Raw genomic sequence first — 25319 nt, forward strand, 5'->3', positions numbered from 1 at the left:
CTCTCACATTCACACCTATGGGTGATTTGGATTAACCCATTAACCTATCAGTGCATGTGTTTGGATGGTGGGAGGAGCCGGAATACCCGGAGAAAACCCATGCAGACATGGGGAGAACATGCAAACTCCACACAGAAAGGTCCCACCCCCGTCGACTGGTGTTGGAATCGAACCCAGGACCTTCTGTCTGTGAGGCACAAGTGCTATCCACCACTGTGTCGCCCGCAACGGGACAAATACTTGTAAATGTCAAAGTCATGTGAAACTACCGTTTGTTATTTTTGACATGTCTGTATGGATAATACATTGAGTAAATAGTTCTGTTTAATGTGTCTTATTGAATGGAAGCTGTTTGTGGTCAGTAGATGTGTTATGAGGAGAGAACCTGAGCCCAACATTTGGAAGAACCCACATTAACAGCTTAATTCCATGAAATATGCATTTTTGACCATTTGGGTGACCTTTGACCTATAATTTGACCTTGACACTACACCTTTTGTAATGCAAAGCACTCTGAAGACATGACATGTCTCACAAAAAAACATTTAAGGGCCCAGCATGAGCATATTGCTACATTGTACTTTATCAAAAGTGAAGAAGGTTTGAAAGTTCCCAAAAAAAAACACGTTTTCAGGGCTGAAAAAGTAATGTTCAGGGTAGGGGGGGCGTTGGGCTTGATTTGAAATTTTTTCACATTTTTGTATTCCCAAGACATGGGAGCATTAGAAAATCTGGGCTAAAGTTGAATCTGAAAATTTTCCTGAAACAAGCCCCCCCCCAGTAGAAGCGCCTCTGCCTAAGGATGACTAACAATGACTGATCTGCTGATCTGAGAGTGTGTGAAGGAGGGTACAGCTGGAGCAGGTCAGACAGATACTGGGGGGCTAGGCCATTGAGGCATTTAAAAACAAAGAAGATAATTTTAAAGTCAATTCAGAAAGGAAATGGAAGCCAGTGAACATATGTTCAAATTGGGGTGATATGGTCTACTTTTTTGCACCAGTTGAAAGTCGAGCAGCTGTGTCTTGAACCAGCTGCAGTCCAGTAAGTGAGTTGTGTCTAAGCCCAACATAAAGTGCATTACTGTAATCTAAGTCAGTTGTGAAAACAGCATGGAATAAAATCTGAAAATGATGCAGTGATTTAATCTGTGCATTAAGTTTGAGACCACTGTCCAGCCTTAGACCCAGGTTTGTTGCTGTATGTGTCAAATATTGATGCAAAGGACCCAGATCAGCATCAACTTTGGAGGCATCACCAGGCCCAAACAACATGACCTCAGTCTTTTCATCATTCAGGTGTAAGAAGTTTAGTGACATCCATGTTTCAATTTCTGCAATGTACTGGAGTAGTTTTTTGCCGAGTATGCATTTTCCTGTTTCAGTGGTGCATAAATTTGACTATTGTCAGTGTAAAGGTGGAATGAGATGCCATGTTTGTGAAGAACTGATCCTAGAAGTAAATAAGGGGAGAAGACAAGAAGGCCAAGTATGGAGCTTTGAGGCATTCCACATGTGAGAGGTGCAGCATCAGACTCAACAGGTCCAACGTGGACACAAAAACTTCTCTATTAAATAGGATCTGAACCACTCTAAACCTACACCCTGAATGCTGACCCAGTTCTCCAGGTGAGACAGCAGAATCTGATGGTCCACTGTATCAACAGCAGCAATCTGGTCCTACAAAACCAAAACTACACAGTGACCAGAGTCTGTGGCTAAAAGACTGTCATTGAGAACCCTCAACAAAGCCAAACTTGACAAATTTTAAAGGATGGATGGATAAAAAAAATTAAGCTGACAATTTGCATTGATCTACTGGAGTCATTCTGCATCATTGCTGAGTAAATACTCCAAGACCTTTGTAGTTTCATTAACTCAGTTACTTTGGTCTAATATTGTACTTTCCAGTTCATAATCAAAGAAGGTATTATAAAACCTGCTCCAATCCTAAAAGGTAGGGTGGGAGATCTTGGAAAAACAGTTCGAGCAAGCTACATTTTGAAAATACACAATTCAAAAGTCCAAACTCCTTTCTTCAGACATCCCCCCTGAAGCCACGCTTCCAGAGTATTGGAATGCACAATGCTTTGTAACAGTCGAATTTATGGAACGTGCCTGTAACACGGTGTATACTGTGTCGCCTAGCAGTGACGTCATAGGGCAGCGCCTGTATGTTTTTGCTAGAGTAACGATATGGACACCATGCTGGTTGGACATCTACCTCGCTCCTATTTTTTTTTGCTTCTGAGAACAACAGTGATGGTTAAGTAGTGGCACTATTTTGTTCATGTATGAAATATAGTAGCCATACAACCGGGCTTGGTAAGGTTGGAGTGTTTAATAAACGACGAGCATTTTGAAATCCCAGCATTAGTGTGGACGTGAGTTTCTGCCTGCCGTTTTCCTCCACTCTCCACGGTCTCAAACGAGCTGCCCGGACCCAAAACCATTACAGCTTGTTCCCGAGGATTTACAAGCACAGCACAGCATCAATTCACCCGGCTGGTAACGTTACATTTCCTAGTGATTTATGTTAGTGACAAAACAGTTTGCCAGTGAACTTTCCTTCCTAATATAGCTCATATAGCCAAGATCAGGCTGTGTTTCCTGTACAAGTGCTCCAAGCTTCTGGGAACGCATGATTCATGCCCGAAAAGGGGTATGTGCAGCAGGGGGAGGGACAAATGGCAGTTGAGTTTGATAGACTTATCACCATTCAATCATTTCGATGGGCCGGTTAAAATGATTGGATGGTGTTTTTTCAGTCCTGTCCATTCCACAGGTGACTACATTTTTTAAATTTCTGTGTTAAAGCATTTAATTAGTTGGTTGCAATTGGGGTACCCAATTGCATGTGTGAAGGGGATTTTAAGTAATATTGTAAAAAATGCTCCAGGAAAACATCTTCTACCCCACATTTAAGTCAGTGGAAATTGTAGAGTTTAGTTCACTCTAACCTGCATGAGTTCATGTGAAATCATGATGTTTGATGTAAAACAAGTTCAGATGTCTGACCATGTGGTAAGTCTGGGTCCTGAGTAGGCGTGGCCAAGAAGCAAAGCCATGACACTGTGAGTGACGATCACTGTGTCAGCAGAGATAGGATGGGGATAGAACTGTACAGAGATGTCCTGTTTGGTCTTTTGACCTAAAGCTTCAACTCATCTCCTGCTACATGAGTTGTAATAACCTGCTTTTATTTACTGACTGTGGGTGCCCCAACAACAGCATTCAGGACTGCAGTAGTGTTTTCTTTCTATTTTGGAACATTATCCTACATCCCTAAAGTGAGTTTGCTCACCGAGCTTTCTAGTCCTGTACCAACAGAGAGCTCCGATACCTTGGTCTATGTGAAGGCCGAGCTTAGTTATGCCGATAATGCCAAATGTATCATATTTGATACATAAGTTTTGAAGCCCTCTACATGATCAGTATGATATTTTTTTCTTGAAAAACCTGATGTATACAATTAGATACATGCAATACACAGATAATCCTCCAGGGGGGAGGAATTTGTTCACCAGAGGCCTTTCCTGTGACACTACAAGATTGTCAATAATGAGGAGGGAGGCAGAACTTTGGCAATTTTGAAAAGGAGTTATCAATTTGTTAGACATGTTTGTGTTATGTTTTTGTTTATCCAAAAATAATAATATTTGAGCACTGAGACCCAATGTATCAAATATGACACAAAATGAAAACTCATACATGGAAATTGATATTGGAGAAAAAATTTTGGGTTGTTCAGAAGGAACAATAAAGGCTCCAGTGTCAAACAACTGGAATTTTCTGTCAATAATTTAATGGTTTAGGATTTATAGGGTTATTGAGGACACACGGGAAACACTCTATAAAAACTTAAACAACCAGTGCGTCTCATTTTCTCCAGCTGCTGTCCTTTTCTACAGATCGAAGAACATTACTCTATTATTATATACATCAGTATCATTGGCAATCCTGCAGAGTACTTTACTCATAGTGTTACAACACCACTAATTTAATAGGCCAGTAAAAACAATTGCACTCCCTCAATACATTAAAGCTATACCTACTAGGGATGCAAATTATGGATTAATTCATTAATCGTTAGTTTGTTACCCTTATCGATCAATTAACGATAATTGATAAGCAGCGATTTTCCTGAGAACCTGAATTTCTTTATCAGTACAGCCTCTATGAAAAAAAGCTAAATATTGTTTATACACTTCATGAAAAACCATGTCATATTTCTTAATGACTGATTTATTGAACCACTGGATACAGTCAGTGTTTCCTGTGGAATTCAGCTGTTGATGTGGTGGTGTGTAATAGGGGGGTGCACGCATGTGCGTTTCGCCGGTGGGTGGATGGGTGCACGCATGTGCGTTTTGTGTGTGTGTGTGTGTTGGGGGCGGGGGGGTGCATGCGTCACTTTTCATCCTACTTTTAATACTATGGGGGTCTGTACCCCGCAGAAGTGAAAGTGAAACTTTTCATTTTCTCATTTATCTTTTCCCCACCTCCTGAAGCTTCACAAATGCATTACATAACTGTGGCCTGAATCAGGAGGCTGGAGGATGTTTTCAACTTCTGTCTCACTGACTGTGGACTAGACAAATCTCCAGGGAAAATGCTCCGATACCGTCCCCGCATTTGTGCGTGTATTTATTCAGGGGTGCACAAACAGATGGGCTGGTTTGTGTTTGGCTCCACCATGTCCATAAAGACATTTGAACTCATCAACACCATGATCCGATTCGATGGCCGGCTATCCCAGCCATGGCGTCGCAGCGTGGAAGAACCAGCAGCCTTCGGACAGGTGTGGACAGGTGGACAAGGGCAATTAACCGACAATAAATAATTTAATCGAGCAAATTCTTATCGTTAGTTGATTAATTGTTTACATCCCTAATACCTACCGATCTGGCATTTCTCACAGCACTTAGTAACAGTTTGAACATGAACAACCCGTCTCCTTTCAAAGCCTCGCCCGCTTCCCCCTGCCTGAGCTCTGACGCTCCCCTACTCTCACCTGATGCACACAGTGGAAGCGGAGGTCCGGTCCGCTTCGGCGTGGCCACAGACCCCTCCCTCAGCAATCAGATAAATTATCCACCTGCCGCGGTCCTGTTTCATCAGTAGAACCTGTATTTAAGGGTCTGGTCTGTGCAGCGCTGGGTCATTGTCTTCACTGCACCTCATCAGCTGGGCAATGAAGTGCCCAGGCAATGGATGCGCACACTGTGAGCACGCAGACTCCGCAAATTTTCCGTGGACATTTGAGGTTTCATAGTCCATACATTTATCATCCTACATCATCCTGCATTGTGTGACACCAAGTACATGTACCTGTATGAGTCCCGTGGTCATAAAAGCTGACGTTTTTGTGGACATGTCTGCAGAGTCATCGACACCTGACTCCCGGACATTATCTCCATCCTTCACTCATCGGACTGTGACTGCTGCAATCAGGTTTTTCCTGTTTGTTCCCCTTGGTTGTTATTTCTGTGAATAAATCCGTTTTTTCCCTTCATGTGCATTTGAGTCCTATCCATTCACATCCATAGACAGGAAATTTTGGTCAGTGACAGGAGGAGCAGCGCCAGTGAAACGTCAGATTCAGAGGTACTGATATCGGATGCAGGACGGCGGTAATGGATGACTGACAGGAGGCTCAGCCAATTAATTTATTCAGACCGAATAAAATGATTGGTCATACTTTTATCAGAAGTATACATTTTTGAGTTTCAATACCTTGTGGATTTCTTTCACATTTTAGTTTGACACACGCTTATTGGGAGCATTTTAAGATGACAAGAGAAAAGTGTAAAAATGCCACATCATACGGTATGGCTTTAACACTAGTGAGTGAAAATAAATAAATAAATAAATAAATAAATAACTCTCAGGCAAAATTAATGGAGGCGACAGGTCATCAGCAGCTAAACTGAGACTGAGGAGATGTGGGCAATACAAAGAAAATGTATGTGCATGTGGAGACAGAGGAGTGAGGCCTGTAGAGGATTAAAGATGAACAAAAGTTGAACAGTTTCACAGTTTGACATGTTGCACTGATATAAGTCATTATACTGTATATTTGTTTCATATTGTCTTTTCGAGCTGAACAGTCTGTTCTATGTCCTCTGACCATACTTCTGTTTCTAAAGAATAAAACAATAAATACATCAAACTGAGAAGAAACCTTTGTGTTTATTACATGTTTTGTTGTTGATAATCTATCAAAGACACATTATAGACAGAAGACAGTTTAGTAGTTCAACATTTTAAAGGACATTGAAGCTTCTACCACTGCAGAGATATGTTTCCATGACGATCATGGGATATTCATATTGTTAGATGGTCATGTTAGTGACTACTGTAGGATAAGCATACATTTGCATCTTATTGATCTTTTTTTGCTGCACTGAAAATCTAATTAAATCCTAACACATAACATCTCATAATTACAGATATTAATGACATTAATTCAATTTGGATGGACACAGCAAGTTTTTCAAGTGTGTATAAATTTCTGTCAGTTTTAGTCCGTATATGATGGGGTTGAAGAGAGGATGATACAGAACAAGCTGTAAAGTCATGATTAAAAATACAGTTTTTGGCATATCAGCTTCCAGTCGAACAATCACCACATTATATGTAATTAACAACAAAAAGCTGATTAAAACCAGCAGATGGGGTAAACAGGTCTGTGCAGCTTTTTTCCTGACTTCTGGAGAGCTTCGATAGGTTATTATAAATATTCTAATGTATGTAAAAAGTATGAATACCACAGGGAAAAACACAAGATTTATCAAAAGAACATAACCATATATTGTTAATGCTTGTGATTTTACACAGTAAAGTCTGTGAATTGAGTTATTACAAAAAATGGACGGCAATGAAAATTCACAGAACCTTTCATTATCAATCAGTATCACTGCTAATGTAAGTTCACAAACAGGAATCAGCCAAGGTAAAACCAGTAGGACTGTAACAGTAGTTTTTCTCATGATAGTTGGATATTGCAGAGGTTTACATATAGACACATATCTGTCATAGGCCATAGCAGCTAAAAATAGAAATTCAGATGACACTAAAACATAGAACATGAAATACTGAAACAGACAGGCCGAATAAGATATGACCTGCTTTTCAGATAAAACATCAATCAATAGTTTTGGGTAGACCACAGTGCTGTAAAGAACAGAATTCACCAACAAAGCTGCAATAAAAATGTACATAGGTTCATGGAGGTTTTGATGAATACAGATCAGACAAATGATGGTTGAATTACTGCAGATTATAAGAATGTATGTTATAAATATTACCACAAAATAGGCATATTTATATTTCTCTACTTCCACATACCCACCAAAAGTTATATATGTGACATTAAAGTTTTCATCCATTTAGAAAGTTAAATATTAAAATAAAGAAAACAGGTTTGTGATATAGAAAAACTTTAATATTGCTGAAGCTTATAATATACTGTATAGGATCTTCACTTATTCATTAAAAGTAATAGCTGCCCTGGAATTTCACATTACATGTGTCATCACCGAATGAAAGTAATGTCTGAGTCAGTGTCATGCTTTTATTAAGGTCATCAGCCTCCATGGATCTCATTAAACTTTACCTCAAGAGTCAGAGGAGTTGTTTGTCAGTCTGTAAATACATTTATCAAACTTTGCATTGGTTTTTTATTCTGAACATTAGTTTGTAAAAACTCAGGTTATTTTCTCTATTTTGAAAAAAAAGGAATACTTTGTCATTAAATTTTTGTCATAAATGTGTGGTTTGTTCTCTGTGTTTTTCTAACTTTTCCTCTCATGGATTTTTTTTCTCATGGAAGTATTTACTCAACTTTTTTCATAAAGCACTCCAAAAACAACACATTTGGCCAAAGTGCTGTCCACAGACATAAAAAGAAACACATAAAAGAAGTAATAAAAGCAGTAAAAGTAATTACATATTAAAATAGTAAAAGCCAAACTCTCACTGAGTTAAAAGCCAAAGAGAAAAAATATGTCAGCCTGCCTGATGTGGAAAGGTCATTCATTCCACAGTTTAGGGGCAGTGACTGATAAAGCCCTGTCACCACTAAAAGAATTTTAAAGTTAATTCGGGACTGAAATGGAAGCCAGTGAATTGTTGTTAAAATTGGGGTGATATGGTCTACTTTTTTGGCACCAGTTGAAAGTCGAGCAGCTGCGTCTTGAACAAGCTGCAGTCGAATAAGTGAGTTGTGTCTAAACCCAACATAAAGTGCATTACCGTAATCTAAGGCAGTTGTGACAAAAGCATGGAATAAAATCTGAAAATGATGCACAGGAAGTAATTATGCAACTTTGACCAGCTGTCTCAGTTGAAAAAAGCTGGACTTTACCACTGATTTAATCTGTACATTAAGTTTGAGATCACTGTCCAGCCTTAGACCCAGGTTTGTTGCTGTATGTGTCAAATATTGATGCAAAGGACCCAGATCAACATCAACTTTGGAGGCATCACCAGGCCCAAACAACATGACCTCAGTCTTTTCATCATTCAGGTGTAAGAAATTTTGTGACATCCCTGCTTTAATTTCTGTTATGTACTGGAGTAGTTTTTCGCCAAGTACGCTTTATGCTCTGTCAGTGGTACATACATTTGACTACTGTCAAGTGTAAAGATGGAATGAGATGTCATGTTTATGGAGAACTGATCCTAGAAGAAGTACATAAGGGGAGAAGACAAGAAGGCCAAGTATGGAGCTTTGAGGCACTCCACATGTGAGAGGTGCAGTGTCAGACTCAACAGGTCCAACATGGACATAAAAACTTCTCTATTAAATAGGATCTGAACCACTCTAAACCTACACCCTGAATGCTGACCCAGTTCTCCAGATGAGACAGCAGAATCTGATGGTCCACTGTGTCAATGACAGCAATGTGGTCCAACAAAACCAAAACTACACAGTGACCAGAGTCTGTGGCTAAGACTGTCATTGAGAATCCTCAATAAAGCCAAACTTGATGAGTTCTAAAGGATGGATGGATAAAAAAAATTAAGCTAACAATTTGCATTGACTTTTTAAAGTCATTCTGCATCACTACTGAGTAAATACTCCTAGACCTTTATAGTTTCATTAACTCAGTTACTTGGGTTGAATATTGTACTTTCCAGTTCATAATCAAACAAGTTATTATAAAACCTGTTCCAACCCTTAAATCACTGGAGATTTTACAGTTTAGTTCACTTTAACCTGCAAGAGTTTGTGTAAAATCATGATGTTCGATGTAAAACAAGTTCAGATGTCTGACCGTGTGGTAAGTCTGGGTCCTGAGTGGGCGTGGCCAAGAAGCAAAGCCATGACACTGTGAGTGACGATCACTGTGTCAGCAGAGATAGGATGGGGATAGAACTGTACAGAGATGTCCTGTTTGGTCTTTTGACCTAAAGCTTCAACTCATCTCCTGCTACATGCTTTGTAATAACCTGCTTTTATTTCTTGACTGTGGGTGCCCTAACAACAGCATTCAGGACTGCAGTAGTGTTTTCTTTGTATTTTGGAACATTATCCTACATCCATAAAGTGAGTTTGCTCACGGAGCTGTCTAGTCCTGTACCAACAGAGAGCTCTGATACCTAGGTCTACATGAAGGCTGAGCTTAGTTATCCCGATAACACAAAATGTAACATATTTGATACATGAGTTTTGAAGCCCTCTACATCAGGGGTGTCAAACTCATTTTAGTTCAGGGGCCACATTCAACTATATTTGATCTGAAGTGGGCCGAACCAGTAAAATAATAACATAATAGTATAAAAAATAATGTCAACTCCAAACTTTTCTCTATGTTTTAGAGCAAAAAAAGTAAATTTACATTAGGAAAAGGTTTACATCTACAAACTATCCTTTCAAACAATGTGAATAACATGAACAAACTGAAAAAATAAGTGTAATTTTAACAATATTCTGCCTCAGTTTATCATTTACACATGTACATTATAACTTGTAGAGACAGTGGATCAACAAATACACAAAACATTTAATATCAGCCAGAATATTGTTAAAATTGAACTTACTTCTCTTAAGAAGTTTCAGGTTGTTCATATTTGTTCAGGTTTTTCAAATTTTTTGCAAACTTATACTTTGTTTTAGTGTATATACATGAAAATAGTTACATTTACAAAGAGAAAAATGTGGAGTTGTGAGTATTTATATGTTATTATGATAGTATTTTACTGGTCCTGCCCACTGGAGATTTGATTAGTTTTAAATGTGGAACCTGAAATAAAAAGATTGTTCATATCTTAGTGTAATTTTTGCATTTCACAAATTCTTCCCAAGGGCCGGACTCGACCCTTTGGCGGGCCGGATTTGGCCCCAGGGCCGCATGTTTGACACCTGTGCTCTACATGATCAGTGTGATTTTTTTTTCTTAAAAAACCTGATGTATACAATTAGATACATGCAATACACAGGTAATCCTTCAGGGGGAGGAATTCATTCAGCAGAGGCCTTTCCTGTGACACTACAAGATTGTCAATAATGGGGAAGGAGGCAGAACTTTGGCAGTTTTGAAAAGGAATGATCAATTTGTTAGACATGTTTGTGTTATGTTTTTGTTTGTTCAAAAATAATATTTGAGCATTGAGACTCGATGTATCAAATATGACACAAAATAAAAACTCATGTGGAAATTGATATTGGAGAAAAAAATTTTGGGTTGTTCAGAAGGACCAATACAGGCTCCAGTGTCAAAGACCAAGAATTTTCTTTCAATGATTTCATGGTTCAGGATTTATAGGGTTACTGAGGAGACACGGGAAACACTCTATAAAAACTTAAACAACTAGTGTGTCTCATTTTCTCCAGCTGCTGTCCTTTTCTACCGATCGAAGAACATTACTCTATTATTATCTACATTGGTATAAGTGGCAACCTTGCAGAGTACTTTACTTATAGTGTTGCAACACCACTAATTTATTAGGTCTGTAAAAACAGTTGCACTCTCTCAAAACATCAACACTAGTGAGTAAAAATAAATAAAAAAAAATAACTCTCAGGAAAAATTAATGGAGGCAACAGGTCATCAGCAGCTAAACCGAGACTGAGGAGATGTGGGCATTACAAAGAAAATGTATGTGCATGTGGAGACAGAGGAGTGAGGCCTGTAGAGGATTAAAGATGAAGAAAAGTTGAATAGACATGTTGCGCTGATATAAGTCATTATACTGTATATTTGTTTCATATTGTCTTTTCGAAGTAAACAGTCTGTTGTATGTCCTCTGACCATACTTCCATTTCTAAAGAATAAAACAATAAATACATCAAACTGAGAAGAAATGTTTGTATTTATTATCATCTTACTAATCATTTTTTGCTGCACTAAAAATCTAATTAAATCCTAACACATAACATCAAATCATTACAGGTATTAATGACATTAATTCAATTTGGGTGGACACAGCAAGTTCTTCAAGTGTCTATAAATCTCTGTCATTTTTAGTCCGTATATGATGGAGTTGAAGAGAGGATGATACAGAACAAGCTGTAAAGCCATGATTAAAAATACAGTTTTTGGTATATCAGCTTCCACTCAAACAATCACCACATTATATGTAATTAACAAGGAAAAGTTGATTAAAACCAGCAGATGGGGTAAACAGGTCTGTGCAGCTTTTTTCCTGACTTCTGGAGAGCTTCGATAGGTTATTATAAATATTCTACTGTATGTAAAAAGTATGAATACCACAGGGCATAATGTCAGATTTATCAAAAGAACAATGCCATATATTGTTATTGCTCGTGATTTAACACAGTAAAGTCTGTGAACCGAGTTATTACAAAAAATGGACGGTAAAGTAAATTTGCACAATCTTTCCTTAACAATGAGGATCCCTGTTAACAAAAACTCACAAACAGGAATCAGCCAAGGTAAAACCAGTAGGACTGTAACAGTAGTTTTTCTCATGATAGTTGGATATTGCAGAGGTTTACATATAGACACATATCTGTCATAGGCCATAGCAGCTAGAAATAGAAATTCAGACGCCACTAAAACATAGAACATGAAATACTGAAACAGACAGGCTGAATAAGATATGACCTGCTTTTCAGATAAAACATCAATCAATAGTTTTGGGTAGACCACAGTGCTGTAAAGAACAGAATTCACCAACAAAGCTGCAATAAAAATGTACATAGGTTCATGGAGGTTTGGATGAATACAGATCAGACAAATGATGGTTGAATTACTGCAGATTATAAGAATGTATGTTATAAATATTACCACAAAATAGGCATATTTATATTTCTCTACTTCCACATACCCACCAAAAGTTAGATATGTGACATTAAAGTTTTCATCCATTTAGAAAGTTAAATATCAAAAGAAGGAAAACAGCTTTATGATATAGAAAGACTTGAGGAGTGTCACTTAGAAGAATGCTGAAGCTATAATTTACTGTACATTATCTTCACCTATTCATTAAAAGTAGTAGCTGACCTGGAATTTCACATTGTATGTGTCATCACTAAATGACAGTAATGTTTGAGTCAGTGAAATGCTTTTATTAAGGTCATCAACCTCCATGGATCTCATTAAAGTTTCCCTCAAAGAGTCAAGAGTTGTTTGTCAGTCTGTAAATACATGTACCAAACTTTTTTTGTACTGACCGCTATTGTGTAACAACTCAGGTTATTTTCTACCTTTTGAAAATAAAGTAATACCGTAAATTCCAGACTATAAGCCGCTACTTTTTTCCCACGCTTTAAACCCTGCGGCTTATACTCCGACGCGGCTTATACGACGATTTTACCTTATTGCCTGCCACACCCCAGGGAAGAATCTGTCTATTGTTACCAGGTATGCAGGAATGGATACACATGAACAACTTAACCTTTATAAAGTTAATATTAACACACACAAAAGGGGAACTTTTAAGGAAAAATAGTAAGCCTTCAAATGTTAATATTGTTTCATAAATATACAAAACAAAACTCTGAATGAAAACACCCAACAAAGCTCTCCAGAAACCGTCATAAATTTAAAGCATTTCAGAATTAATGCGCACGTCATGAGAGGCAGCGTGTGCATATTGAGGCACTGACACCGCCGGTGGCTCACTTCTGGTACCACGGCTCGGTGCCGCGGCACCTCGGCTCGAGGTGCCGGAGGTGCCACGGCACCGGTGGCACCGAGCTGTGGCACTTTGGTGCCACAGCACCCGGCACCAAACCCTGGTACCGTACACAAAGGTAAGAAACCTTTGTGTTTATTACATGTTTTGTTGTTGACAATCTGTCAAAGACACATTATAGACAGAAGACATTTTAGTAATTAAACATTTTAAAGGACATTGAAGCTTCTGTCACTGCAGAGAAACATTTCCATGATGATCATGGGATATGCATATTGTTAGATGCTCATGTTAGTGACGACTGTAGGATAAGCATACACTTGCATCCTACTGATCATTTTTGCTGTACTAAAAATCTAATTAAACCCTGACTCATAGCATCCCATAATTACAGATATTAATGACATTAATTCAGTTTTAGTGGACACAGCAAGTTCTTCAAGTGTCTATAAATCTCTGTCATTTTTAGTCCGTATATGATGGGGTTGAAGAGAGGATGATACAGAACAAGCTGTAAAGTCATGATTAAAAATACAGTTTTTGGCATATCAGCTTCCATCATCACCACATTATATGTCATTAACAAAGAGAAGCAGATTAAAACCAGCAGATGGGGTAAACAGGTCTGTGCAGCTTTTTTCCTGACTTCTGGAGAGCTTCGATAGGTTATTATTAATATTCTAGTGTATGTAAAAAGTATGAATACCACAGGGCATAATGTCAGATTTATCAAAAGAACAATACCACATATTGTTATTGCTCGTGATTTTACACAGTAAAGACTGTGAAGTGAGTTATTACAAAAAATGGACGGCAAAGTAAATTTGCACACCCTTTGCCTAACAATCAGTATCCGTGTAAACAAAAACGCACAAACAGGAATCAGCCAAGGTAAAACCAGTAGGACTGTAACAGTAGTTTTTCTCATGATAGTTGGATATTGCAGAGGTTTACATATAGACACATATCTGTCATAGGCCATAGCAGCTAGAAATAGAAATTCTGATGACACTAAAATATAGAACATGAAATACTGAAACAGACAGGCTGAATAAGATATGACCTGCTTTTCAGATAAAACATCAATCAATAGTTTTGGGTAGACCACAGTGCTGTAAAGAACAGAATTCACCAACAAAGCTGCAATAAAAATGTACATAGGTTCATGGAGGTTTGGATGAATACAGATCAAACAAATGATGGTTGAATTACTGCAGATTATAAGAATGTATGTTATAAATATTACCACAAAATAGGCATATCTGTATTTCTCTATTTCCACATACCCACCAAAAGTTATATATGTGACATTAAAGTTTTCACCCATTTAGAAAGTTAAATATTAAAATAAAGAAAACAGGTTTATGATATAGAAGGACTTGAAGAATGCTAAAGCTATAATAGACTGTATATGATCTCCACTTATTCATTAAAAGTAATAGCTGACCTGGAATTTCACATTGTATGTGTCATCACTAAATGACACTAATGTTTGAGTCAGTGAAATGCTTTTATTAAGGTCATCAGCCTCCATGGATCTCATTAAAGTTTCCCTCAAGAGTCAGAGGAGTTGTTTGTCAGTCTGTAAATACATTTATCAAACTTTGTTTGTATTGGTTTTTTTTTTGGTTTTTTTTTTCTCTGAACGCTATTGTGTAACAACTCAGGTTATTTTCTACCTTTTGAAAATAAAGTAATATTTTATCATTATAATTTTGTCAATGTGTTGTTTATTCTCTCTGTTTTCCTAACTTTTCTTCTCATGGATTTTAATTTTCATGGAAGTACTTCCTCAACTTTATTTATGAAGCACTTCAAAAATAACACATTGGCCAAAGTGTTGTCCACAGACATAAAAACAAACACATAAAAGAAGTAATAAAAGCAGTAAAAGTAATTATATATTAAAACAATAAAAGCCAAACTCTCACTGAGTTAAAAGCCAAACAGAAAAAAAAAAAAGTTTTAAAAGATTTAAAAACAGAAACAGTCGGCCTGCCTGATGTGTAAAACTAGTTCATTCCACAGTTTGGAGGCAGCGACTGGAAGAGCCTTGTCACATCTCAGCTTCCTCTGTGTCCTAGAGACTGGGGCGCCGATAACGGGGGGGGGGGGGGGGGGGGGTAAACATGGGGCCCAGTATTTGTGGGGGGCCCATAGAGTAGTGGAGGGGGCCAAGTTCACATAGAAGTTGTGAAAATTTCGTGTAACATCCACTGTATAAGAGAGGTGTGGAAGTCGGTTGAGAGAACGTTGAAAGAATGTTAAGTTCCATTTTTGTTTTCACTGTATTGTAAGTTACGCTGTTTATGGACCGCACTTCCACATACATATATACCCCCCTGGTTCGACAGATTGAGAAGATAGTAAATTTCTGTAGGGACCACAACAATTATGCTTTCATGGGGCCCATAACTGGTAGAGGCGCCCCTGCCTGAGGATGACTAACAATGACTGATCTGAGAGTGTGTGAAGGAGGGTACAGCTGGAGCAGGTCAGACAGATACTGGGGGGCCAGGCCATTGAGGCATTTAAAAACAAATAAGAGAATTTTAAAATCAATTTGGTAGTGAAACGGAAGCCAGTGAACTGTTGTTAAAATTGGGGTGATATGGTCTACTTTTTTGGCACCAGTTGAAAGTCCAGCAGCTGCGTCTTGAACCAGCTGCAGTCGAGTAAGTGAGTTGTGTCTAAGCCCAACATAAAGTGCATTACCATGATCTAAGTCAGTTGTGACAAAAGCATGGAATAAAATCTGAAAATGATGCAGAGGAAGAAATGATGTAACTTTGACCAGCTGTCTCAGTTGAAAAAAGATGGACTGATTTAATCTGTGCATTAAGTTTGAGACCACTGTCCAGCCTTAGACCCAGGTTTGTTGCTGTATGTGTCAAATATTGATCCAAAGGACCCAGATCAAAATCAACTTTGGAGGCATCACCAGGCCCAAACAAAATGACCTCAGTCTTTTCATCATTCAAGTGTAAGAAGTTTAGTGACATCCATGTTTTAATTTCTGCAATGTACTGGAGTAGTTTTTTGCAGAATACTCATTTTCCTGTTTCACATAAAAACACAAAAACTTCTCAATTAAATAGGATCTGAACCACTCTAAACCTACACCCTGAATGCTGACCCAGTTCTCCAGGTGAGACAGAAGAATCTGATGGCTCACTGTATCAACAGCAGCAATCCGGTCCGACAAAACCAAAACTCCACAGTGACCAGAGTCTGTGGCTAAGGCTGTCATTGAGAACCCTCAACAAAACCAAACCTGACAAGTTTTAAAGGATGGAATGATAAAAATGTAAGCTAACAATTTACATCAATCTTTTAAAGTCATTCTTCATCATTGCTGAGTAAATACTCTAAGACCTTCAAGATTACTACCTGAGGACCTGAGGGTCTGAGACGGCTCATATGTCAAAAGCAAATCAGATAAATAAATTGGGCTAAGACCATTAAGAGTTCTAAAAAACAATAAAAGCACTTTAAAATCTATCCTGAAGTTAACAGGGAGCCAGTGCAGAGACCTGAGCACTGGTGTAATATGCTCTCTCTTTCTGGTCCTCGTCAACAGTCAGGCTTCAGAGTTCTGGAGCAGCTGCAGCGGTGCAATGGTCTGCTTAGGAAGACCAGAAAGGAGAGCGTTACAATAATCAATTCGACTTGTGACAAATGCATGTATCAAAGTCTCTGCACTGGCTCGGTTTTGCCCTGGTTGAGCTGGAGGAAGTTTGCTGCCATCCAGGACTTAATATCTAAAATGCAATTAAAAAGGGTTTCGATGGCGCTGAGGTCATCAGGAGACAATGGCAATATAAAGTTGAGTGTCATCAGCATAACTATGAAAGTTAATGCCGTGTCTCCTGATGACCCGTTCCAGGGGCAGCATATAAAGGTTAAAAAGGGTTGGACCTAAAATTGACCCTTGGGGAACACCACAATCCATTTTGCACCTTTGTGACGAGTGTTCTTCAATACTAACATAAAAATTCCTCTTTGTTAAAAATGATTCAAACCAGTTGAAAACAGACCCAGACAGACCAACTGTGGTTTGTAATCTGTCTAAAAGAATGTGGTGGTCCACAGTGTCAACCGCTGCCATAAGATCCAATAGGACTAAGATGGCAAGCTTTTTGTTGTCCATATTGGATCTAATGTCACTTAAAATTTTAACCAGTGCCGTCTCTGTACTATGGTGTGCTCTAAAACCAGACTGATAAAATTCTAAAATGTTGTTAGAATTAATAAAATCGTTAATCTGGTTAAAAACAATTTTCTCTAAAATTTTACTTAAAACGGCCGGTTGGACACAGGTCTGTAGTTGCTAGCAAGGGAGGGGTCCAGTTTGTGATTCTTGAGAAGGGATCTGACTATGGCAGTTTTAAGAGCTGTTGGAAAGACGCCTGTCTGCAATGAATAATTTACAATATTAAGAACATCTTGATCTAAAAATGTAAAAAAACGATTTAAAAAGAGATGTGGGAATAGAATCTAAAAAGCATGTGGTTGTTTTTAGCTGTAAAACGACTTTGTTAAGACTCTCAGCATCAACCAGGGCAAATTCTCCAAAGTAGCAGATAAAACCAGTGGATCTGAGATCAAAAGCATTGCCTGGCTGTATTTGCTGCAGGTCTGACCTAATAGACTGTATTTTACTAGTGAAGTGACTTATGAACATATCGCAGTTAGGCATGTTTGACGGAGCACTGTTGTTGAAGATGGGGTTAATTACCGAGCTAAATGTGGAAAACAGGACCTTTGGATTATGGCTGTTGTCATTTATAAGTTTGGAAAAAGATGAGTGTCTTTCTTCCTTCAGACAGTTATTGTAGTTTTTAAGTTGCTCCCTGTAAATTTCATAATTGACTGTGATTTTATTCTTGTGCCACTTTCTTTCTTTCTAAATATATATAACATAATGCTCCTTTGTCATTCACACACATCTAATGAACCATGATATTTTATTCATATATTCCATTACTTTTGGAGAGCTAAGACTTTGGTAAACCTATTTCAAGAACCAAAACTCTTTGTCCTCATGAGTGAAGGTGTTTGTTCACAAGAGAATTTGAGTATTTCCACAAATCTGACTTCAGACTTTCAGCATTTGGGCCAAATGATGACTTTCTACAGTGCTCTTGAACAAAGATAGGCCTCAGGGGACATAAAGCTGAGATTTTCCTGAACATTTTGATATAAAACACTTGGGTTTTGTGTTTCAGGTGCTTCATTTGCAAGTACCTGACAAAGGTGAATCTAAGAAAGTATGTAAAAATTGAGAAAATACCCACTGAAGCTCGGAGGGTTAAAGGTCACGTCCAAGTGTCCATGGTAATTGGTTGATCACATCAGGGCACAACTAACAGGTCTATGGGGCATGGACTGAAAATGACATGACGGTTGCAGGTGAATATTTGCCCAAGCTGGTGGATGAAGGAAGACAAAGGTTTGTATCTGCATTTAGAATTTAGTGAAAGGTGCCAACGCTCCATGAGAAAATCCCATCAATACTCACTGTTATATATTTATGAGTGGAAAATATAAAATATCTAACAGCATCCTGTTCATAATGAATCGATGAGACAATTAAAGATGATTTTTTAATCATGTTCTTCACTCAGTTCCATGGGTGATCAGCAAAGTTGAAAATGATAAATGGCCAGATTTAAGTCATTGGGGGAAAAAAGTTTAACTTCTGAGTGTCTTCAAAGCACACACAGCTGATCCATCTGTGCAAAACACTCTTTTAAGTATCTTATATAAATACAAATGTATTTCTCTGTGCTTTTACATGATGTCACCTTTTATCTTTAGTGAACTTCATTCACTTCTGCTGCTGAGTTTGCATGGCCAGTGGTCTCACAAAGAAATTCATTCATTCATTCATTTTCTGAACCCACTTTATTCTCACTAGGGTCACTGGAGCCTATCCCAGCTACTTATGGGCGATAGCGGGGTACACCCTGGACATGTCACCAGTTCCTCACATAGAAATAAAATTCTTAATTTTACTTTACGAGTCAAGTTATTTCTGGCAATTCTTTTAGTTTACATATGAATAATTAATGTTTCTTTTTACACAGGATGTGTTGGAGTAGATTTAAGGTGGGATAATAATGTAGCTATATTAGATACACATTATAGAAGCTTAAACTTTTTCTTGTTTTTGAGACTCCATGCACTTGTGTAATATTTTGGGAGTTTTCATCAGGTGGCTCTGATTGCATAATACAGAGTATTTGTTTGGGCTGAGAATCTCTTGAGACCAGCACTTTGACCACTGGGTCATAATTATCTGTGTAAAGCTTGGCTGTAATCCGACCACTTCCCTGAGGCCTGGTCTTGTTGTTCACCACAGCACAGTTGACACAAAGGGGACATCGCAGGAGAGGACAGTTAATGACTCATTACAGTATCCTTACATCAGCTCTGGGCTTCTGTGACCAGTTGTGATGGTAGTATCCACGTTAGTTACATGATGCTAATTGTAACTGACATTCCATTGCATTCTCAGAGGAACAGACACTCAGAGTCAGCAGAACAAGACCTCAGATCACTTTTAGGATTTTTTGTGACCTGATATCTGAATAAGTGAAAGTTACAAGTAACGTCACATCATACGTTCTCTCTGTGGATAATACTAATATATCACTCACTCATGACAGGCATCAACTTTTCCTCAGTTCTAATTAGTCAGGAAATACATCAGACAACCGCTTTTCTTTCACTGAGTAAAAGAAAAACAGTTATCAATCATACATACAGACACTGGGTGAATGCCATATCAGTTATAGTAGTCTGTCTATTATTATATTTTAAATAACTCCTTCAGCACCAGACTTTTACATCCCCTGTGCAAGAAGGAGCGCTTCCACAGGTCATTCCTCCCACAGCCATCAGACTGTATAACAGTACACAGTGACCCTCCACCACCCACATATCACATCATATATATGTGCAATCACTATGTACAAATGTAAATATTGTCAAACTCTATATTTAAATTTTTATACTTTGAAGAATGTTTATTTCTACCTGCCTTTCTTTTGCACTGGTGTGTTGCATATTGCTGTTGTAAACTGTTCAATTTCCCCATGGTGGGATCAAAAAAGTCTTAACCTTATCTTAGCTTATCTTAACTGCTGAGTTGGCCATTTCCTGAACAACTATCGCTAAGTGGCCCTGCAGCTTTATGGTTGTATTACTGTGTTGGTGTTGAGTCCACAGAACAATAAACTTTTGTTGACTGACTAGACATGGCTTCCTCCATGTTGTATATTACATGGTGTCAGAGTAAAACTTTACTTGCCGAAAAAAAAGAAAAGAAAATGGAGATGAAAACTCCAACCTCATTCAGTCTAGAAGGGAATTTAGGGGAAAACTAGATCCAGAGATTTAAACTGTTCCTTATCGCCAGAGGAATCAACCAAAAGTCTGATGCTGTGATAATGGCCATGGGTGAAGAAATTAATGCATATATGTTTGATTTTGATGAAGACACTGATGCATTGGTAGAGTTGTTCTGCCGACATTGTGAGCCAAGAAAAAATGTGACATATTTGGCACCTATTAGACGTAACAGGCAGAGTTGTTTTGTTTTTTTTCCGGTGAGTGTGCATGTTCTCCCTGTGTTTGCATGGGTTCTTTTTGGGCAGTCCAGCTTCCTCCCACCATCCAAAGACATGCACTGACAGGTTAATCACTAATCTAAATTGCCCATAGGTGTGAATGTGAGAGTGATTGGCTAAACTTGTGCTAGCCTATCACCACATCGCCATTGGCGATGCATTTTCCTGGTTGGCGAAGTTGTTTTCAACCCATGTAGCCACAGTGGCAAAGGTATTTTACCACTTATGGCAGCGTGACATTCACAATTAAGTGCAGCAGGTACGCTGTGGAGGAGTAATGTCAGCAGTGTGGAGATTTTTCAGAATAAATGACGGTGATAAAAGTAACGCTGACTGCAAGTAACGTTAAAGACACAGACAGATCTTTCCGTCCTCTGCGTACATTCTATCTGTTTTCCAGGTGCTGGGGGATGCGTACGCAGACAGAGAATACCACCGGGGGTACGGAGCAGTGCGGACCGCCGCCAGCTGAAGTGAAAACGAAACTTATGGCGCATTTCTCTTTTCTCTACCTGCTGAAGCTTCACTTTTAAACCTCACCAGCGAAAACGCTGCAATATTAGTATCATATTGGTGTTGTCTCTGTCATCTCCATGTTTGTTATTACTGACTTTCTTCTTCTTCTTCTCAAAAAACTTTCCTCTTCTTCGTGGTATTTGTCCAGTATGGTTAATCAAGAGTGGCGCCCCTGGTGGATTAATTGAGAATCGCTCATTCCACTGGTAAATTTATTTTATAATGAATCTCATATTAAATCTCATGAACATCAGTGGTCAGAATAATTGTATTTATAAGTCTATCGTTTATTGTTTTGTTATACATTAGATTAGAAATAAAAATAGTTTAGATGAAAATGTGGACTTAAAGCTATACCGTATGATGTGGCATTTTTACACTTTTCTTTTGTCATCTTAAAATGCTCCTAATAAGTGTGTGTCAAACTAAAATGTAAAAGAAATCTGCCAGGTATTGAAACTCAAAAATGTTTAATTCTCATATATTTCTGATAAAAGTCTGACCAATCATTTTAGTCGGTCCGAATAAAATAATTGGCCGAACCTGGCTGAGCCTCCTGTCAATCATCCATTACGGCCGTCCAGCATCCGATCCATTATCGCTGTCTCACATCCCATATGTGTACCACTGATTCTGACGCTTCACTGGTGCTGCTTCTCCTGTCACTGACCACAGTCTACTGTCTTGGATGTGTTTGGATAGAACTGACATGCACATGTGGAAGGGAAAAAACTGATTTATTAACAGAAACAACAACTGAGGGGCACAAACGGGAGTCTGATGAATGAAGGATGGAGATAAAAGTCCGGAAGTCAGCTGTACTGGACTGAACAGGTCTGCATAAAGCTCAGCTTTTATGACGGTGGGACTCATACAGGTACATGTACATGGTGTCACACATGTAAGATGATGTAGGATGATAATTGTATGGACTATGAAACCTCAAATGTCCACGGAAAATTCGCGGAGGCCGCACGTTCACAGTGCGCGCGCCCATCCCCTGGGCACTGCAGTGAAGACACTGACCCAGTACTGCACAGACCAGGTCTACTGATGGAACAGGAGCCGCGGGCCCGCGGCAGGTGGATGATGCATCTGATTACTGAGGGAGGGGTCCGCGGACACGCCAAAATGGACCGGACCTCCACCTCTGCTTCCTCCTCCGTTTTCATCGCGCATCAGATGAGAGGAGGAGGAGCCTCAGAGCTCAGGCAGAGGGAAGGGGGCGGGGCTTTGGAGGGAGGCGGGTTGTTCATGTTCAAACTTTTACTAAGTGCTGTGAGAAATGCCACATCTGTAGGTAGAGCTTTAAGTACATTTTTTATGATTTTTTTTGTACAAAACCGAAGCCAGATTGAATTTATTTTTAAGCTCAAAATGCACCAGAATGCAGGAAAAAGACTTCATTTTTCCCAAAATTTCCTGGGGGAGCTATGCTCGTCGCCGCAGTCCGCTACACGCCCTACTGCAGGGACCCAGACTGGCTGTGGCTTTTTGTGGCTACACTCATTTCTACTAATGTAGCCACAGTGGCTGCATCTTTCATTTTCCTAGCGCAAGCACAGATTGGTTGTTTGTCTCTATGTGTCAGCCCTGTGATGAACTGGTGACATGTCCAGGGTGTACCCCGCCTTCACCCAAAGGTATCTGGGAAAGGGTCCAACGACCCCCATGACCCTGGTGAGGATAAAGCAGGTCCAGATGATGAATGAATGAATGAATGAATCGGCATATTAGACACCTATTCCTCACTTGAGTGCAAGGAAAATCAGAGACCATAGATACATATTTGACTAATTTGAAAGAAGAAAGCAAAAGACTTTGAGTTTGGAAACCGTACCAACTCACTGATACAGGATCCAATTGTGTGTGGAATCACGAATGACTGACTTAGAGGACGACTACTTTGAGAACCTGACATCACACTAGACAAATCAATAGACATGTAGATGCTAAAAAAACTGATATCCATCATAGACAATGATGAGCACCCTCTCCAATACTCACTGGACAGACAGCAGAGCACCTTCTCAAATAGACCACTGCAGCTCTGCTGTTGAAAAGACACATACAGGAAATCTTTCCTGCCACATGCCTGATGTTTAAACCTGGTCATAAAACATATTTCCACCATGCATTTTATTGATACGTATGCACCTCCGTCTTACTGAAGAAATTCCCTTTTACTTTGCACATCACAGAAGCTTATTGTAAGATTGTCCAGATTCTCAGTTCTGTTTTATTCATGTAATTTGTTATGTATAGTGTGTTTGCTCTTCTATTGTATTTTTATTGTTATATTCTGTTTGTCATGCTGCTGCACTACGATTTGTCAGTTTGGGATAAAGTACTGTTCAACTTCTGCTCTCCACATGGACCTCATTACTCCATCAAGAGAGTAAATGACAAACAACAAACTTGACTCTTGAGGAATGCAATCACAGTTTTACCCCTTCACCCTCCATACCATGCATAATTCATGTTAACCACTAGACATAATATAATAAAATAAACAATAATATACATATAAATTGGGGATGCACCAATACCACTTTTTTCCAGACCGAGTACAAGTACTTATATTTGAGTACTTGCCGATACTGAGTACCAATACGAAAACTTAATAATCCCATTCCAGTTCTTAGTTTTTGTAAATATGCTTTATTGTCGTTGTCATTAGTCTGACTGGCAAAAGGTGCTGCTACTGACATTTAATGTGTTGGAATGAGCGTTTCTCAATTAATCCACCAGGGGGCACCGCTCTTAATTAACCATACTGGACAGATACCACGAAGAAAAGTGAAGTTTTTTGAGAAGAAAGTCAGTAATAACAAACATGGAGACGACAGAGGCAATAGTAATGTGACACTAATATTGCAGCATTTTCGCTGGCAAGGTTTAAAAGCGAAGCTTCTGCAGGTAGAGAAAATTGAAATGAGCGATAAGTTTCATTTTCACTTCCGCTGGCAGCAGTCCGCACCACTTCGTACTCCTGGCCCAGCCCTGGGTAGTTGTCATAAATCTGTCAGTAGTTTTTCTCTAACTCACAGTCGCTCTTTGAACAGATCCTCTACCTCCATGGTGACCGCTGGTATTCTCCGTCTGGGTACACATCCGCGAGCACCTGGAAAACGGATGGAATGTATGCAGAGGACGGATAGAACACTCCGTCAGTATCCGTCTGTGTCTTTAACGTTACTTGCAGTCAGCGTTACTTTTATCACGGTCATTTATTTTGAAAAATCTCCACACTCTTCACACTCCCCACACATTATTCCACTGCCACGTACCTGCTGCACTGAACTGTGAATGTCACACGGCCGTAAGTGGTATCGGTGCATTTGTATCAGGTTACTTTTATGAGTACGATTACGAGTACACACACTGAGTATCAGAGCTGATGCCCAATACTGGTATCGGATCGGTGCATCCCTAATATAAATGCATATAAAGTGTTAGAGGCTGGGGAAGTAGAGGAGAAGATTTTGTAGAAAGATGAGAAGAGTGGTGTACAAGGTATCAGATAAATGAATGAGGCCTCAGTTCACAGACAGCAGCCTGCTGAATCCCAACATCCAGCATTTTATTACCATAAAAGTGACTTCATACAAAGCAAATACGCCATACGAGGCCATTTGTGGTGATATATTTCTCACTTGTTTTTGAATTCATGCACACAAAAAATGTCAGTACCTGGAGTTATCTAAACAAATACATAAATGCCTTCCATTGGATAATTACTGCTTGGGTGATTATGTTTCAGCTGGCAACAAGTTATTTAACCCCAACTGATGCAATGAGTAGCTTCTCATTTCTTAAACAACCATGACAGACGACACATCGTGTGGTTATGGAAAAGATGTTAATCTGTTTCATAAGAGTCAAATTATTCAAGCAAAGAAAACATCTAATGAGATTGCTAAAACTATTAAAACTGACTTAAGAACTGCACAATGCATTATTAAAAACATAACATGCCTGCACCTGATAACCCTCCGCCTTCAGTCCATGCCATTGGTGCAAGAAATGGGGTGGGTGGTAGGGGGTGGGTGGGGGGGTATCC

The 25319-nt window shown here is 39.0% G+C and overlaps 2 protein-coding genes and 1 pseudogene across 2 annotated transcripts; all 3 read right to left on the reverse strand.

Moving 5' to 3' along the window:
- Window positions 1-6463: 6463 nt before the first annotated feature.
- LOC115412029 (olfactory receptor 11A1-like) lies at window positions 6464-7390 on the reverse strand. The gene has a single exon (XM_030124327.1). It carries the CDS (start codon window positions 7388-7390, stop codon window positions 6464-6466), a length of 927 nt encoding a protein of 308 aa, XP_029980187.1.
- Window positions 7391-11410: 4020 nt separating this feature from the next.
- On the reverse strand, window positions 11411-12337 carry LOC115412669 (putative gustatory receptor clone PTE03; annotated as a pseudogene).
- Window positions 12338-13512: 1175 nt separating this feature from the next.
- On the reverse strand, window positions 13513-14433 carry LOC115412751 (olfactory receptor 11A1-like). Its single transcript, XM_030125391.1, has one exon. It carries the CDS (start codon window positions 14431-14433, stop codon window positions 13513-13515), a length of 921 nt encoding a protein of 306 aa, XP_029981251.1.
- Window positions 14434-25319: the final 10886 nt, after the last annotated feature.

This window comes from Sphaeramia orbicularis, chromosome 21 (assembly GCF_902148855.1).
Source record: "Sphaeramia orbicularis chromosome 21, fSphaOr1.1, whole genome shotgun sequence".
NCBI lineage: Eukaryota > Metazoa > Chordata > Actinopteri > Kurtiformes > Apogonidae > Sphaeramia > Sphaeramia orbicularis.

What these genes read in the sequence shown, in the direction of transcription:
- LOC115412029 (XM_030124327.1), bottom strand. Translation starts at nt 7,390, where the DNA reads ATGGATGAAAACTTTAATGTCACATATATAACTTTTGGTGGGTATGTG.
- LOC115412751 (XM_030125391.1), bottom strand. Translation starts at nt 14,433, where the DNA reads ATGGGTGAAAACTTTAATGTCACATATATAACTTTTGGTGGGTATGTG.